At 51.2% G+C, this 14,539-nt stretch overlaps 1 protein-coding gene across 1 annotated transcript; it reads left to right on the top strand.

Annotated features, from left to right (window-relative positions):
• Positions 1 to 4: 4 nt before the first annotated feature.
• aldh1a3 (aldehyde dehydrogenase 1 family, member A3) lies at positions 5 to 14,369 on the top strand. Its single transcript, XM_057025075.1, has 15 exons — positions 5 to 1,879; positions 1,976 to 2,170; positions 4,930 to 5,090; positions 5,167 to 5,271; positions 5,404 to 5,544; positions 6,805 to 6,934; positions 7,920 to 7,981; positions 9,546 to 9,674; positions 9,761 to 9,874; positions 10,073 to 10,175; positions 11,954 to 12,138; positions 12,294 to 12,458; positions 13,591 to 13,748; positions 13,838 to 13,912; positions 14,008 to 14,369. Exons 3-15 carry the CDS (start codon positions 4,992 to 4,994, stop codon positions 14,075 to 14,077), a joined length of 1,536 nt encoding a protein of 511 aa, XP_056881055.1. The 5' UTR covers positions 5 to 1,879; positions 1,976 to 2,170; positions 4,930 to 4,991; the 3' UTR covers positions 14,078 to 14,369.
• Positions 14,370 to 14,539: the final 170 nt, after the last annotated feature.

The raw sequence follows: 14,539 nt of genomic DNA, 5'->3' as shown, positions 1-14,539 counted from the left end.
TCTGGGGGGGGACCAGCCTTCACACATTGTGGACCCAGAAAGGGACAGTGGTCAACCTCCCGCTGGGGTCCAAACTCTACTGGGGGCTGGTCATCGCGGTCCACCTGTGGGTGGGCTGGGTGGTTCCGTGGAGGAGGGGGTGGACCCCAGCAGGTTTGGTGGCTCGGCCCATCGCCGTTCCTCTACTTTATAGCTAGCTATAGAATAAAGCTATAGCAGATCCGGGTCAGGTTTGCTTCCTCCTCAACCTGGACTTGTCTCCTTGTTTCTTCTGGACCAAGTGGACATTCATATCCTGTCTAATCCATTTTCTATAGTTTGTGGGACTAGTTCTAGTTGTCTGGTGAGAGCCAGTGCATGGAAACCTGGACCACAGTCAATGAAACCCCGGTCCCAGTAAGAGAAGTCCAGAACATTCTCCATTCTGGTTGGAGTTGTGACATATTTCTCCAGATGTGGTAGCTCTGAGGTGATGTCACACCTGTTAAAACCCTCCAGTAGAAATCCTGCTTGGGTTCCTGTCTGGTTGACCCTGGTAGAGCCCAGAACCGCGCTGATTCTGAGGCCAGATATGAACTTTTTAACCTATGGAGGAAGGTCAGTGTCTGATTCTGGAGGAGGGTCAATGTAAAGGTGATTCTGTATTTTACCCTACGTGCTCTGTCTCCTCTATTTATTTTACTATTATTATTATTTTACCATCAAGACTTTGGACAAAGGCAGCTGTTGTCATCATAATTGTGGGTTCTCCTGATAATTTGGGCCGTCCTGGTTCTGGAGACGAGCAGCTCCCGGGGCTCAGCTGAGTGACGTTCTGCCACCAAATACCAGCCTGACAAAAACAAAGAGGCTCTTTCTGGTGGTTCCCAGCCTCCGCTGCCATAACCACCTGTTAGGTGCACGGCTTTATTAAGACTTCATATTGTGGTGAAAAGAGCTTCTGTCAGATTCACAGCCCAGTGAAGCAGAACCCAACCAAGGAATTTCCTCCTCAGAGGAGATCCAGGGCACCAGCCTCTTTCCCAGTGAGGAGCTGAAGACGTTGGCAGGAAAGAGAAGAAATGTTGCTCTGGATAACTGAAGACTGGGCTTTAAAACGAGGAACTCCTTTGTTCCACAGTGTCGCTGAATAAAACTGCAAATTGCTCTGATCTGAAAACACAAAGAATTCTCTCAGTGCTGGAAACAGCCTGAGTAAAGAGGCCTGAAGGACCTGAACTGGTGAGAACAGGCAGAGTTAGAACCTCCTCACATCAAAGGCCCGTCGTCTCACATCAAAGGGCCGTCGCCTCACATCAAAGGGCTGTCGTCTCACATCAAAGGGCCGTCGTCTCACATCAAAGGCCCGTCGTCTCGCATCAAAGGCCCGTCGTCTCACATCAAAGGGCCGTCGTCTCACATCAAAGGGCCGTCTCACTCCTGCTGCCCTCGGGGAGGGATGACAGAAGGCCCCACAGCTCCCAGTGCTGAGTGGAGCTGAGCCCCACAGCTCCCAGTGCTGAGTGGAGCTGAGCCCCACAGCTCCCAGTGCTGAGCCCCACAGCTCCCAGTGCTGAGTGGAGCTGAGCCCCACAGCTCCCAGTGCTGAGTGGAGCTGAGCCCCACAGCTCCCAGAGCTGAGCCCCACAGCTCCCAGTGCTGAGCCCCACAGCTCCCAGTACTGAGCCCCACAGCTCCCAGTGCTGAGTGGAGCTGAGCCCCACAGCTCCCAGTGCTGAGCCCCACAGCTCCCAGTGCTGAGTGGATGTTGATGCCGTGTTGGAACCCGGGCCAGAAAGAAAGCCGAGACATCGATCAGTGCTGTCCATCCCAGCAAAATCCACCCACACAAACTAGGAAAGGATTTAATGATCTACTTGATCGACAACACAGAAATACTGTAAATAAAAGCCACAGTTGGAAAAAAAACACCAGAGAAAAGATGAAAATGATATTTTCAAATATTTTATGGTTGAGCAACGTTTCTCCTGTGTAGGATTGTGATGTCAGACAGAGCTTAAACTGTGTTTGCTGACCCAAACAATCAGAACCAGAACCAGGTGGTGCCGTTACTACATTTCTAGTGTCCTCCAGCAGGTTTCCTCCTGTTATCGACTAAAGTGACCCAGAAGATGGTGATACAGATACTGATGGTTCCTGATCATCAGTGTCAGGGAACAGCTGCAATGAGGTGGATGGATGGATGGATGATGGATGGATGGATGGATGGATGATGGGTGGATGGATGGATGATGGGTGGATGATGGATGGATGGATGGATGATGGGTGGATGATGGATGATGGGTGGATGATGGATGGATGGATGATGGGTGGGTGGATGATGGATGATGGATGGATGGATGGATGATGGGTGGATGATGGATGATGGGTGGATGATGGATGGATGGATGATGGGTGTATGGATGGATGGATGATGATGGGTGGGTGGATGGATGGATGGATGATGGTGTATGGATGGATGGATGATGGATGGATGGATGATGGGTGGTGGATGGATGGATGATGGGTGGGTGGATGGATGGATGATGGGTGGTGGATGGATGGATGATGGGTGTATGGATGGATGGATGATGGGTGGGTGGATGGATGGATGATGGGGGGTGGATGGATGGATGATGGCTGGATGGATGATGGGTGGGTGGCTGGCTGCTGGGTGGGTGGATGGATGGCTGATGGGTGGGTGGCTGGATGGATGCTGGGTGTCTGGCTGGCTGGCTGCTGGTGGGTGGCTGGCTGCTGGGTGGGTGGCTGCTGGCTGCTGGCTGGCTGGCTGCTGGCTGGCTGGCTGCTGGGTGGGTGGCTGGCTGCTGGGTGGGTGGCTGGCTGGCTGCTGGCTGCTGGCTGGCTGGCTGCTGGTGGGTGGCTGGCTGGATGCTGGGTGTCTGGCTGGCTGGATGCTGGGTGGGTGGCTGGATGGCTGATGGGTGGGTGGATGGCTGGATGATGGGTGGTGGATGGATGGATGATGGGTGGGTGGATGATGGATGGCTGGATGATGGGTGGATGGATGGATGGGTGGATGGATGGATGATGGGTGTATGGATGGCTGGATGATGGGTGGATGGATGGAGGGTAAGACAGACGGTCAGACAGACAGTCAGTTAGACAGACGGTCAGTCAGTTAGACAGACGGTCAGTTAGACAGACAGACAGACGGTCAGTCAGTTAGACAGACAGTCAGTTAGACAGACAGACAGACGGTCAGTCAGTTAGACAGACAGTAAGTTAGACAGACAGTCAGACAGACAGTCAGTTAGACAGACAGTCAGTCAGTTAGACAGACGGTCAGACAGTTAGACAGACAGACAGACGGTCAGACAGACAGACAGTCAGACAGACAGACAGACGGTCAGACAGACAGTCAGTTAGACAGACAGACAGACAGTCAGTTAGACAGACAGACGGTCAGACAGACAGTCAGACAGACAGGTAGTCTATATACAGCTTTGATCCTCCGCTCGACCCTCAGCTCTACAGGCTGATGATGAGCATTCCTTTCAGCTCATCCTCCTAATTTATCCTGACAAAGTCCCCACCCAGCCTGACACACACACACACACACACACACGCACACACACACACACACACACACACACGCACACACACACACACACACACGCACACACACATTGTGAGGACCAGCCTATACCCTCAGGTACCCCCATGACCTGAACACCAAGCCTTTACAGCCTGGAGGCCTGTGGACGCCACCTCAGCCCTTGACTCTGACTATCTGACGTGGGGGGGACCTGAACTGGGCCGCCACGTGCAGCAGAACTGGCTGGTTCCTCTGGTCCCACTAGACTGAGGAGCCTTCCGTCCCAAACCCTTCTGAGTTTAAACTGGTCCTCACGCTGATAGAAGAACCCACAGTGGCGGCCCACTCTCTCTCTCTTTAGTCCGTCCCTTTGAATTTCCCTCCGTCTCATTATGAAGTGTTAGAAAGTTGCTGAAGTGAGAAATGAGTCTGTGAAAGCCCATTGTCCGAATTAAACTTTGACATAAAGAGTGACAAGAAGCAATGAAGGGGAAACAGAAGCTTTCTGTGTGTGGGTGCACGTCTGGAGCGAGCGAGCAGCTTTGTCCCCGGAACAATAGCACTTGTTTGCATGTGTTCAGCTCCGTTCAGCCTCACCAGACCCAGGTGCAAAAACCAACAAGGCAGCTCCTAACACCTTAGCACAGTGGCTGCGGCGCCGGCCGTCGGCCCAAACGGTCCGATGGAAGCAGATGAAAGCTCCGGTGTAGCCGTGGCAACAGTGGTCCCAGTCTCATTACTGGCTGAGCTGGGGGACACGCAGCAGCACAAGACAAGACCCCGTTTAAAGGCTTGGACGGTCCATAAGTCTGACGGCTTCCTCACTGGGCTCACTGGGCTCACTGGGCTCACTGGGCTGTCGGTTCTGTCCCAGAAACCCAATATCACAATATTATACTAGTACTAGTAATAATAATCCATCCATGTGGTTGTTTTTAAAGAATCAGACAAAAAAATGAAGGTAGTGGTTGGATTTGTCTATGGAAATTCCCTATATGTCATGATGACGTGCACGTGTGTGTGTGTGTGTGTGTGTGTGTGTGTGTGTGTGTGTGTGTGTGTGTGTGTGTGTGCAGATGCTTGTTTTGGTGTTGGAAGAGGCCGTGTTGTTTATCTTGTAAAGGGAGTAATCGTAAACCTTGTAAAGGTGTTTTATGGTGGCTACACGCCTGCATGTGTCGCTGCTTTATGAACACGGCTGCTCATCTGGCGGCGCTTTGATCGGGCTGGGACGGGCAGCCTCCTCCTCTGGAAGGATTTGATTTCAGGCTTCCCAACTGCTGGGAAGTGTTTAAAGCAGGGAGGAAGCTCAGATAAAGGCTTTGTTGTCGGGGTGGAGTTTAACCTTCTGAGTGAGGAGGGGCTGAATCCACATTGTTATAAACGACCAGGGAAGAGAAGACGGAGTAGACGAGCAGGAAGACAGAGCCCGGACTGTACCTGCCTCCCAAAAATGGAGCAGAATGGAACAAAAGAGAATGGAAGGAGCGAGGAGACCCCGGCTCCTGGTCCTCCTCAGCCCGTCCACGTCCAGGAGATCAGATTCACCAAGGTAAACGGCCGCCAGGTCACCTGCTGCAGGCGCCTCCACACCTCTGCCGCGCCACTAAACTCCTCCACTTCCACAGATCTTCATTGACAATAAATGGGTCCAGTCCAGCAGGGGGAGGACTTTTGCAACTTTCAACCCAGCAACAGGTTGCAAACTCTGTGAGGTGGAGGAAGCGGACGAGGTCAGAAGGCTTTAACGAGCGTCTTGGTTTTACTCCCTCAGCCACGTCTGCAGGCTCATCGGCCACAGTCTGTGGAAGCTGCTGCCTTTTCTTCACTTTGCTGTTGGTACAACCTGATGCGTCTCCTCGCAGGAGGACGTGGACAAAGCAGTGGCAGCAGCAAAGGCGGCCGGTCGGAGAGGTTCCGCCTGGCAGAGGATGGACGCCTGCAGTCGGGGAAAACTGCTGCACAGGCTGGCCGACCTGGTGGAGAGAGATCGGCTCCTGCTGGCGGTGAGTCTCTCTCACACACAAACTACAGACAAACTACCCAACCACCTACCCAACCAACTACCCAACCACCTACCCAACCACCTACCCAACCGACTACCCAACCAACTACCCAACCACCTACCCAACCAACTACCCAACATCTACCCAACCAACTACCCAACCAACTACCCAACCAACTACCCAACATCTACCCAACCAACTACCCAACATCTACCCAACCACCTACCCAACCAACTACCCAACCAACTACCCAACCACCTACCCAACCGACTACCCAACCAACTACCCAACCAACTACTCAACCAACTACCCAACCACCCAACCAACTACCCAACCACCCAACCACCTACCCAACCAACTACCCAACCACCCAACCAGCTACTCACTTGCAGCACAGCACTTTCAGGCTGTTTTATAGAACTTTATATAGGAAAAAACAAAGCTGATATTTATTCTGCCATTTATTTTTAGTCCAGATCTCAATTAATTGTTATTAATTAAGTGAATGTCTTTGAGATTCTATTATTAGCAGCAGTGGCCTCATTGATTGATGCATTTTCAAGCCTAAATAAATGTAGAATAAACTTCCTGCTCTGAAACAAACTAAAACTACAGCGATGATTCAGAGAGACCAGCAGCAGGGACAGCAAACGCATCTTTGAGGGAACAGAAGGGAACTTTTAAGGGTCTTTCTTTGGGCCTGTATCTAGTGCAGTCGTGTTTATTGATCCATTAGCTGGGCAATATTCCACCAGGACGCTCTTTGATCCTCCCTCAGCATTTCCTCTGGTTTCGTCCTCGACGTGCACGAACCACTCAGCTCCGACACGCCACTGAAGTAATAACAGACTGCATGTGAGCGCTAATTACACACATTTAACGAGCAGAGTGTGGAAATCAGAAGCAGATTAAAGTGTTCAGGGACATAAGAGCCGCTGCTGTTAGTTTCCATTCACATTGAGATCAAAGTGAAAATGGACAGAAGAATCAAAGTGTCTGGATTTAACTGCAAGTTTTTTAGGCCTAAATGGGACATTTCAGCTACAAACTACAAAGTTTAATTTGTAAATATATTTTTAAAAATCACATAGGAGTTACTTAAACACGAGCTTGTTGAGTTGATGAACTTTGACCTCCAGGATATGAAGACGACAACGTGGACAAATGTCCCGCAGTGTCCCAACAAAATGGTAGATTGTGGTTTTGCTTCCCGGAGCCCAGGAGAGTTTGATTGTGAGGCCAGTGCTGCTGTCGTCACAGACGGTGGAGACGCTGGACACGGGGAAGCCCTTCCTGCAGTCCCTCTTCATCGACCTGGACGGCAGCATCAAAACCCTGAGGTACTACGCTGGCTGGAGCGACAAGATCCACGGCAAGAGCCTGCGAGTGGGTGAGTGTTCCCAGCCTCAGCAGACGCAGGAGGTTCTGGTCTTCACAGACTGGCGTGGTGGCTCCGATGGGAGTCCGCCCCCCTGCTCGCCAGAGCCCACGGGTGTCTCTTGTGTCCCTGCGGGACAGCCGCTAGACAAAACACCTTTGCCTTTTCCTCTCGATTAGATGCCAATAGAGATGAGATGTAGTGAGGATGACAGGGGGAGGAACAGGGCTTAGATAGGAACCGCTGGGCTGGAACCGTGGGAGGATTAACCACTGGCCTCCTCACACCGGCTCGCCTCTTAATCCTTTCTCCCACTCTGAAGTGGTCTCCCGTTCATCTGGAGGAGAGATAACACCATCCCACAGGAGACAGGAGAGATTTCTCTCTCGTCTTATTTCCATGGCAACCAGAGTTCAAACAACCAGGCTTAGACACATTTGGAGCGTTATTCCATGACTTTTGGTTTTTGCATGAAACTAGGTTCTCGTACACGCTGAACATTGTTAATAAGGAACTGGGTTTTTTATGGGATGTCCTTTGTCACAAGTGAGTTGAAAGTCTCTATCACACCGATAATGAATTCTGATTATGGATTATTGTGATTAAAATCTGCTGGACAAGATGGAGTCTTCAGTGGCACTTTGGCCCAGGACGTTCCTCTGATACGAAAACTCCCCCAACGTCCCCTCAGTACCTTCAGCTCCAAGTGTGGGTGAGTAAATGTTGGCTTCGGTTGACGTGGACTCACCCACAACGATAACGGAAGCCTGAAAGTGGTCCTGTCATGAGCGAGTCTGTCAGGGCGGGAAACCAGAGAAGGTCAGGGTGTGGAGCAGGGAGCCGGCCCAGACCCTCAACCACAGCTCGCCACAACCATCCAGAGGTGGAATCATGACAATCATGGCGCTGGCATGGAAGGGGAACACAAGAGACCCCGAATCTAACAAACGCATCATCTGTTGCAGCCGTTTAACAAATGCCAACTTTTTCTTTCCAGATGAAAGCTTCATGAGCATAACCAAGCATGAGCCCGTCGGTGTGTGTGGAGCCATCATTCCAGTAGGTTATCCCCAGGAACAACCGCTCATTACTGCCTGTCTGACCTGTCACATGTTACACGAGATAAAGGTTCTTTAACGAGATCCCCGTTCAGAGGAAGCTCTGCCCTGCATGTGGTGTCAGCCCTGCAGGGACACCCCAGCTCTTACTGGGAGGCTGGACTGGAGGACAGATCCTGCTGAGGATCTTCTCAGACCTGCCCGGGTTATTCGACAGAGTGTTGTAGTTCTTACAGAACATCAGCTTTGCTGATGACATCATACGGCCACAAAAGATGGATTCAGCCAGCAGCAGAGCTGTGATGGTGCTGCTGATCCAAGTGTTGGTAGTTCCAAACACTGGATGTGGAGCTGAAACCAGAGCCCGCTGAACACCCTTGAAACCTTAGCTTAATCTTTGCTCTCCGTAAACAACACCTCCTCTTTGCTGAGCCCTTTTTGGCTTTCAGGAGGACACACAAGACTCTAAATACATTTCTACAAAGCAGTTTTAGGTTTTAGTGGAGCAGCCGATCAGAAACCGACGTGTAGTTTTGACAGCCTGCAGCAACGGCATGTTCCTACTGCAGCTCTTTAAATGCAGCACGAGTCCGTCTGAGAGGAAAATGGGCTTTTTTTTACTCTCAGATCCCTTAATGACATGAGTGTCCATGATGCTCAAACAACGAATATGAGACAGGGCCGCTACTTCACCAGCTCAGAACCCTTCAGAGGACATCTCATTACCTGGGGCAGATGGGAGGGCGACTACATGTGCCAGGTGCCCCCATAGATAATACAAATGTGTGTCTCTTCCTTTCCTACTGCCCTCCTCCTCCTTTACCCAGATTATCTGGAGGACCCCCCCCACCACCACATGAGCCTGGATCCCTTCAAGGTTTCTTCCTGTTATGGTTTTTTCTGGCCACGCCTACCCACCTGATGGTGGTGATGGTGGTGATGGTGGTGATGGCGGTGTCAAGCTCTGGGTTTCTATAAAAGACATAAAATTTTGGGATGTCCTCAAATTTCCTCCTCCTTAACTCAGGAAAAACTGAGGTCATGGTGTTTGGTCCTGAACCTCTCAGGGATAGATTAGATCACATGATCACTCTAGACGGTATCTCATTAACATCTAGTAACTTTTGACCAAAATCTCTCCTTCAACTCACACATTAAAATAGTCTCTAGAAGTGCCTTTTTTCACCTGAGGAACATCACAAAGATCAGGAAGCTACTGACCCACCATGATGCTGAAAAGCTGATAGATTGAAAGAGTGTAGATTGTAATAGATGCTGTGCAAATAAAGTTGGATTGGATTGAATCTTCTGAGCAATGAGGGTAGTCAGGTGGACCCTCATATATCCTGTATGTGTGTAGATCACCACACATTCCAGGATGGCCACAGGAAATTGTGAAAGAACAAGGAAGCTCACGAGATAACGCGAGGTGTTGGTAAATGTAGTCCACAGCAGCCTCATGCTCTTCTCCTCGGGCCTCTCGCTGACTGAAGAGTTCTGGTGATTTTAATTCTGGAGCTCAAAAAGCAGCAATTAAAACAAACGTGTTCTTTTGTCTGTGCCAGTGGAACTTTCCTTTGCTGATGTTCATGTGGAAGATCGCACCAGCCCTGAGCTGTGGAAACACGGTGGTGGTCAAACCAGCCGAACAGACCCCCCTGACAGCCCTCCACATGGGATCACTCATCAAAGAGGTTGGACAATGGGCTGGGACCCAAGGGGACCCGAGAGGTGGGGTATACAGGTTAGTCCCTGCACTCAGCTGCTGTCTGTACCACAGGCTGGGTTCCCTGCTGGGGTGGTGAACATCGTTCCAGGGTTTGGTCCCACCGCCGGAGCAGCTATCGCCAACCACATGGACATCGACAAGGTGGCCTTCACAGGTTCTACTGAGGTGGGTTAGCTGGCCGCACTTTCCTGCTCTCAAGATAATGCTAAAAGATAAAGACTTTTATTGGCATTGGCAGCACCAGAAGCAGAGGTGTTGTAGAGGTGTCTCTCATGGTGGTGACAGAGGTGTTGTAGAGGTGTCTCTCATGGTGGTGACAGAGGTGTCTCTCATGGTGGTGACAGAGGTGTCTCTGTGATTCAGACGGGTCAGCTGATCCAAACAGCAGCAGCCAAAAGCAACTTGAAGAGAGTGACCTTGGAGCTGGGAGGGAAGAACCCCTGCATCGTGTTTGCTGACTGCGACTGTAAGTTCACCTTCCCCACGCTGGCTCAGAGGTCCGTGTGGTTCTGGTCCCTGACGATGTTAGGGTGGTTCTGGTCCCCGACCCTGAACCCTAACATCCCAATGGCTGATCAACGTTGAGCAGGGGGCCCCTCCCACGGCCTGGAGACCCTTCTGGAGGGGCTCCTTCTTCAGGATCAGGGCCGAGCATTGTGGATCTGTGGGTCTCATCCATCCGTCCACCTGTCTGTCCATCCGTCTGTCCATCCATCTGTCCATCCGTCTGTCCACCTGTCTGTCCATCCGTCTGTCCATCCATCTGTCCATCCATCCATCGGTCGATCTGTCTGTCCATCCGTCTGTCCATCCATCCATCTGTCCATCTGTCTGTCCATCCATCCATCCACCCATCTGTCCGTCCACCTGTCTGTCCATCTGTCTGTCCATCCGTCTGTCCATCTGTCTGTCCATCCATCCATCCACCCATCTGTCCGTCCACCTGTCTGTCCATCCGTCTGTCCATCCATCCATCTGTCCATCTGTCTGTCCATCCATCCATCTGTCTGTCCATCCATCCATCCACCCATCTGTCCGTCCACCTGTCTGTCCATCCGTCTGTCCATCTGTCTGTCCATCTGTCTGTCCATCCGTCTGTCCATCTGTCTGTCCATCCATCCATCCACCCATCTGTCCGTCCACCTGTCTGTCCATCCGTCTGTCCATCTGTCTGTCTGTCCATCTGTCTGTCCATCTGTCTGTCTGTCCATCCGTCTGTCCATCTGTCTGTCCATCCATCCATCCACCCATCTGTCCGTCCACCTGTCTGTCCATCCGTCTGTCCATCCATCCATCTGTCCATCTGTCTGTCCATCCATCCATCTGTCTGTCCATCCATCCATCCACCCATCTGTCCGTCCACCTGTCTGTCCATCTGTCTGTCCATCCGTCTGTCCATCCATCCGTCATCCGTCTGTCCATCTGTCTGTCCATCTGTCTGTCCATCCATCCATCTGTCCACCTGTCTGTCCATCCATCCATCCGTCCATCTGTCTGTCCATCCATCCATCCGTCCATCTGTCTGTCCATGCATCTGTCTGTCCATCCATCTGTCGATCTGTCTGTCCATCCATCTTTCTCCCCATCTATCATCCATCATCCACCCATCCATCCATCCACCCACCCATCCATCCATCCATCCATCCATCCACCCACCCACCCATCCATCCATCCATCCATCCATCCACCCACCCACCCATCCACCCATCCACCCATCCATCCATCCATCCATCCATCCACCCACCCACCCATCCATCCATCCACCCATCCATCCATCCATCCATCCATCCATCCATCCATCCATCCACCCATCCATCCATCCATCCATCCATCCATCCAATCCTCCATCTGATGTTTTCTCCACAGCTGTAGCTAGTTCTCTAGTTCTTGTGGCCTGGTGGAACCAGGGTTGTGACATGTTTCTTTCCTGCAGCCCCCATTCTCTTCTTCATGGTGGCGCTGCAGCACAGAGAACACAGTCATATGCTCGCCGTGGCGCCGTGTTTACTTTCGTTGGTCCCACATCCTCTTCTCATACGGGTTTTTGCTGGTCTAACAGAAATACTTTATCAGTTCCACAATCTGAGCCACTTCTCCTCAGTCCACCATGTTGGCCCAGTAACATCCATCTTGCTGGCCTTGCACAAGGACCCAGGCTGGCCGAGCCACTGCCTGAACCCGAGTCTTCCGCACCTTCATCAGATCATTAACGGGCATTAGAGGTAACCAGATGTGTGTCCACAGTGCAGCTGGCCGTGGAGGACACCCAGACAGGAGCCTTCTATAACCAGGGACAGTGCTGCACGGCTGCCTCGCGCGTCTTTGTGGAGGAAAGCATCCATGACCAGTTCGTGCGTCTCAGCATAGAAAATGCCAAGAAAATAGTCGTAGGAGATCCGCTGGATCCGCTGACGTCACATGGACCCCAGGTAGGAACATTAGTCGGACGGTAGATGAGACCTGGACCCTGACGTCAGCATTTATGTCTTTTCCATATATAACATAAACGTCTATATTTGTTTATGCAGTCCCAGCATTTTTATAATCCCACTCCCCTCTGTTATTACTCTCTGTGACCCTTTAGATTGACCAACAGCAGTTTGACAAGATTATGGATCTCATAGAGAGCGGCAAGGAGGAGGGAGCCAGGCTGGAGTATGGGGGCACGCCTGTGAGCAACAAGAGCCTCTTCATTCAGCCCACCATCTTCTCTGGGGTCAAGGATCACATGCGCATCGCCAAAGAGGAGGTAAAAGCCACCACTGAGGGAGGCGGGGCTTGTTAAAGCAAGCCTGACCCCTTGTGGATCAGAGGGGTAATGACACCACAGAAGGAAGAGGGAACATGATGGTCCACAGATGATCTGCAACAATAAAATGTCCTTTAAAGAGGAGTCAGAGATTCTGGTAGCAGGATCGTAGCAACTGGACCGTTTGGGTTTCATAAAGACGTTTCACCTCTCATCCAAGAGGCTTCGTGTGTTCTAGCGGACTGTTGGGGAGCTCCAGACGCCAGTAGCACCTTTGGAGCTTCAGTCACCTGGTTGCTGGTTGCTCCGCCCCTTATTACGCAGGTGGCTGAAACTTCATAGGGTTTAGGTCCTGGACTTCCACCTATGAGGAAAGCTCAAAAAGGATCTGAAAATGATCTGCTGGCTCGCCTCACAGATATGAAGTCACTTCCTGGTTTGTTTCTGTTGAAGATCAGTGTCTCGCAAGAGCCTCTAAGCCGGAACTTGTGTGGTTTGTTCAAACTATCTGCATGTTAGTTGATTTTACACACAGAAGCAAATTCTGATCATCAGCAGCTAAAACAGATTTGATACACATTTGCAGCTCAGGTAGGATGCAAGAGCACACCTGCACACACACACACACACACACACACACACACGCACACACACACACACACACACAACACCACACACACACACACACACACACACACACCTGCACTCACACACACACACACACACACACACACTCACACACACACACACTCACACACACACACACGCACACACACACACACATGCACACACACACACACGCACACACACACACACAACACACACACACACACACACACACACGCACACACACACACAACACACACACACACACACGCACCACACACACACACACGCACACACACACACCACACACGCACACAACACACACGCACACACACACACACACGCACACACAGACACACACACACACGCACACACACACACACACACACACACACACCACACCACACACACACACACACACACACCCGCACACACACACACACACACATACAGATCTATGTGAGGATGTGTTTTGCTTGTCTGTCGGCTGCTGGCCCTCTCAGAACCATCTTCATGGTCCCCTCAGATCTTTGGTCCTGTCCAGTGTATATTCAGCTTCCAGAGCCAGGAAGAGGCCGTCCGGAGAGCAAACAGCTCCCGCTACGGGCTGGTGTCGGCCATCTTCACCTCGAGCATGGACAGAGCTTTATCTGTGTCTGCAGCCCTGGAGACAGGAACTGTGTGGTAAAGTTCTTCCTTTTTCGTTTCAGGCTTCAAAAAGTCGGGGGAACCCCCAAAAGAACCAATCTTCTCTCTCTTCTCTGTGTGTCCAGGATAAACTGCTATAACTCCCTGCATGCCCAGACCCCCTTTGGTGGGTACAAGATGTCGGGCATTGGCCGAGAGCTGTAAGAGACCTTCTGTGAGTGTGCTAGGTCCTGAGCTGCTCCTTCTCTACGTGTCTGACCTGCCTCTACTGTGCTGTCATGTCTGCCCCCCCCAGGGGAGAATATGCTCTGGCCGAGTACACCGAGGTGAAGGCCGTCACCCTCAAGCTGAAGGAGGCGGTGTGAGAAGATCTGGAGACGTTCCAGTCCCATCAGGCCATCTACGGTCCTACGTCCACCACCTTCTCTTTGTCCTTAGTTTGCTCTTTGGTGTCGGGTTCAAGACGAAGCGTTTGGTGGGGGGTTGATGTTGTTTGAAGACTTTAGTTAAGTGTTTATTTATGGGGACTATAATCATCAGATCAGCAGATGTTAAATGATCATTTGGAACCTCCTTCCAAACCACATAAAGCAAGAATATTCTGACTGAAACATCTGAATAAACACGTGTTCCTCTCGTGTTGGGACCAAATTTCAAGCTTGTACAATATTATTCTAAATCCTTTCAAAGGAGCTTTTTAAGGACGGAGCTCTTCATGAGTAAGTTCTGTGGTGAGACGGTTCCGTGTCTCCGGATGGACCTTCTGATCGGGTGTTGATGGGACTCTGAGGAGTCAGGAACCTCCCCAGGAACAGCAGGAAGACTTC

This window comes from Takifugu flavidus, chromosome 2 (assembly GCF_003711565.1).
Source record: "Takifugu flavidus isolate HTHZ2018 chromosome 2, ASM371156v2, whole genome shotgun sequence".
In the NCBI taxonomy this organism is placed as follows: Eukaryota; Metazoa; Chordata; class Actinopteri; order Tetraodontiformes; family Tetraodontidae; genus Takifugu; species Takifugu flavidus.
The sequence above is the reverse complement of the archived record's forward strand: the minus strand, read 5'-3'. Positions and strand labels throughout refer to the sequence as shown.

Excerpts from the sequence above, each read along its gene's own strand:
- aldh1a3 (XM_057025075.1), top strand. The coding sequence starts at position 4,992 with ATGGAGCAGAATGGAACAAAAGAGAATGGAAGGAGCGAGGAGACCCCG. Across the intron at positions 5,272-5,403 it reads AGGTGGAGGAAGCGGACGAG|GAGGACGTGGACAAAGCAGT; the intron begins GTCAGAAGGCTT and ends GTCTCCTCGCAG. Across the intron at positions 10,176-11,953 it reads CGTGTTTGCTGACTGCGACT|TGCAGCTGGCCGTGGAGGAC; the intron begins GTAAGTTCACCT and ends GTGTGTCCACAG.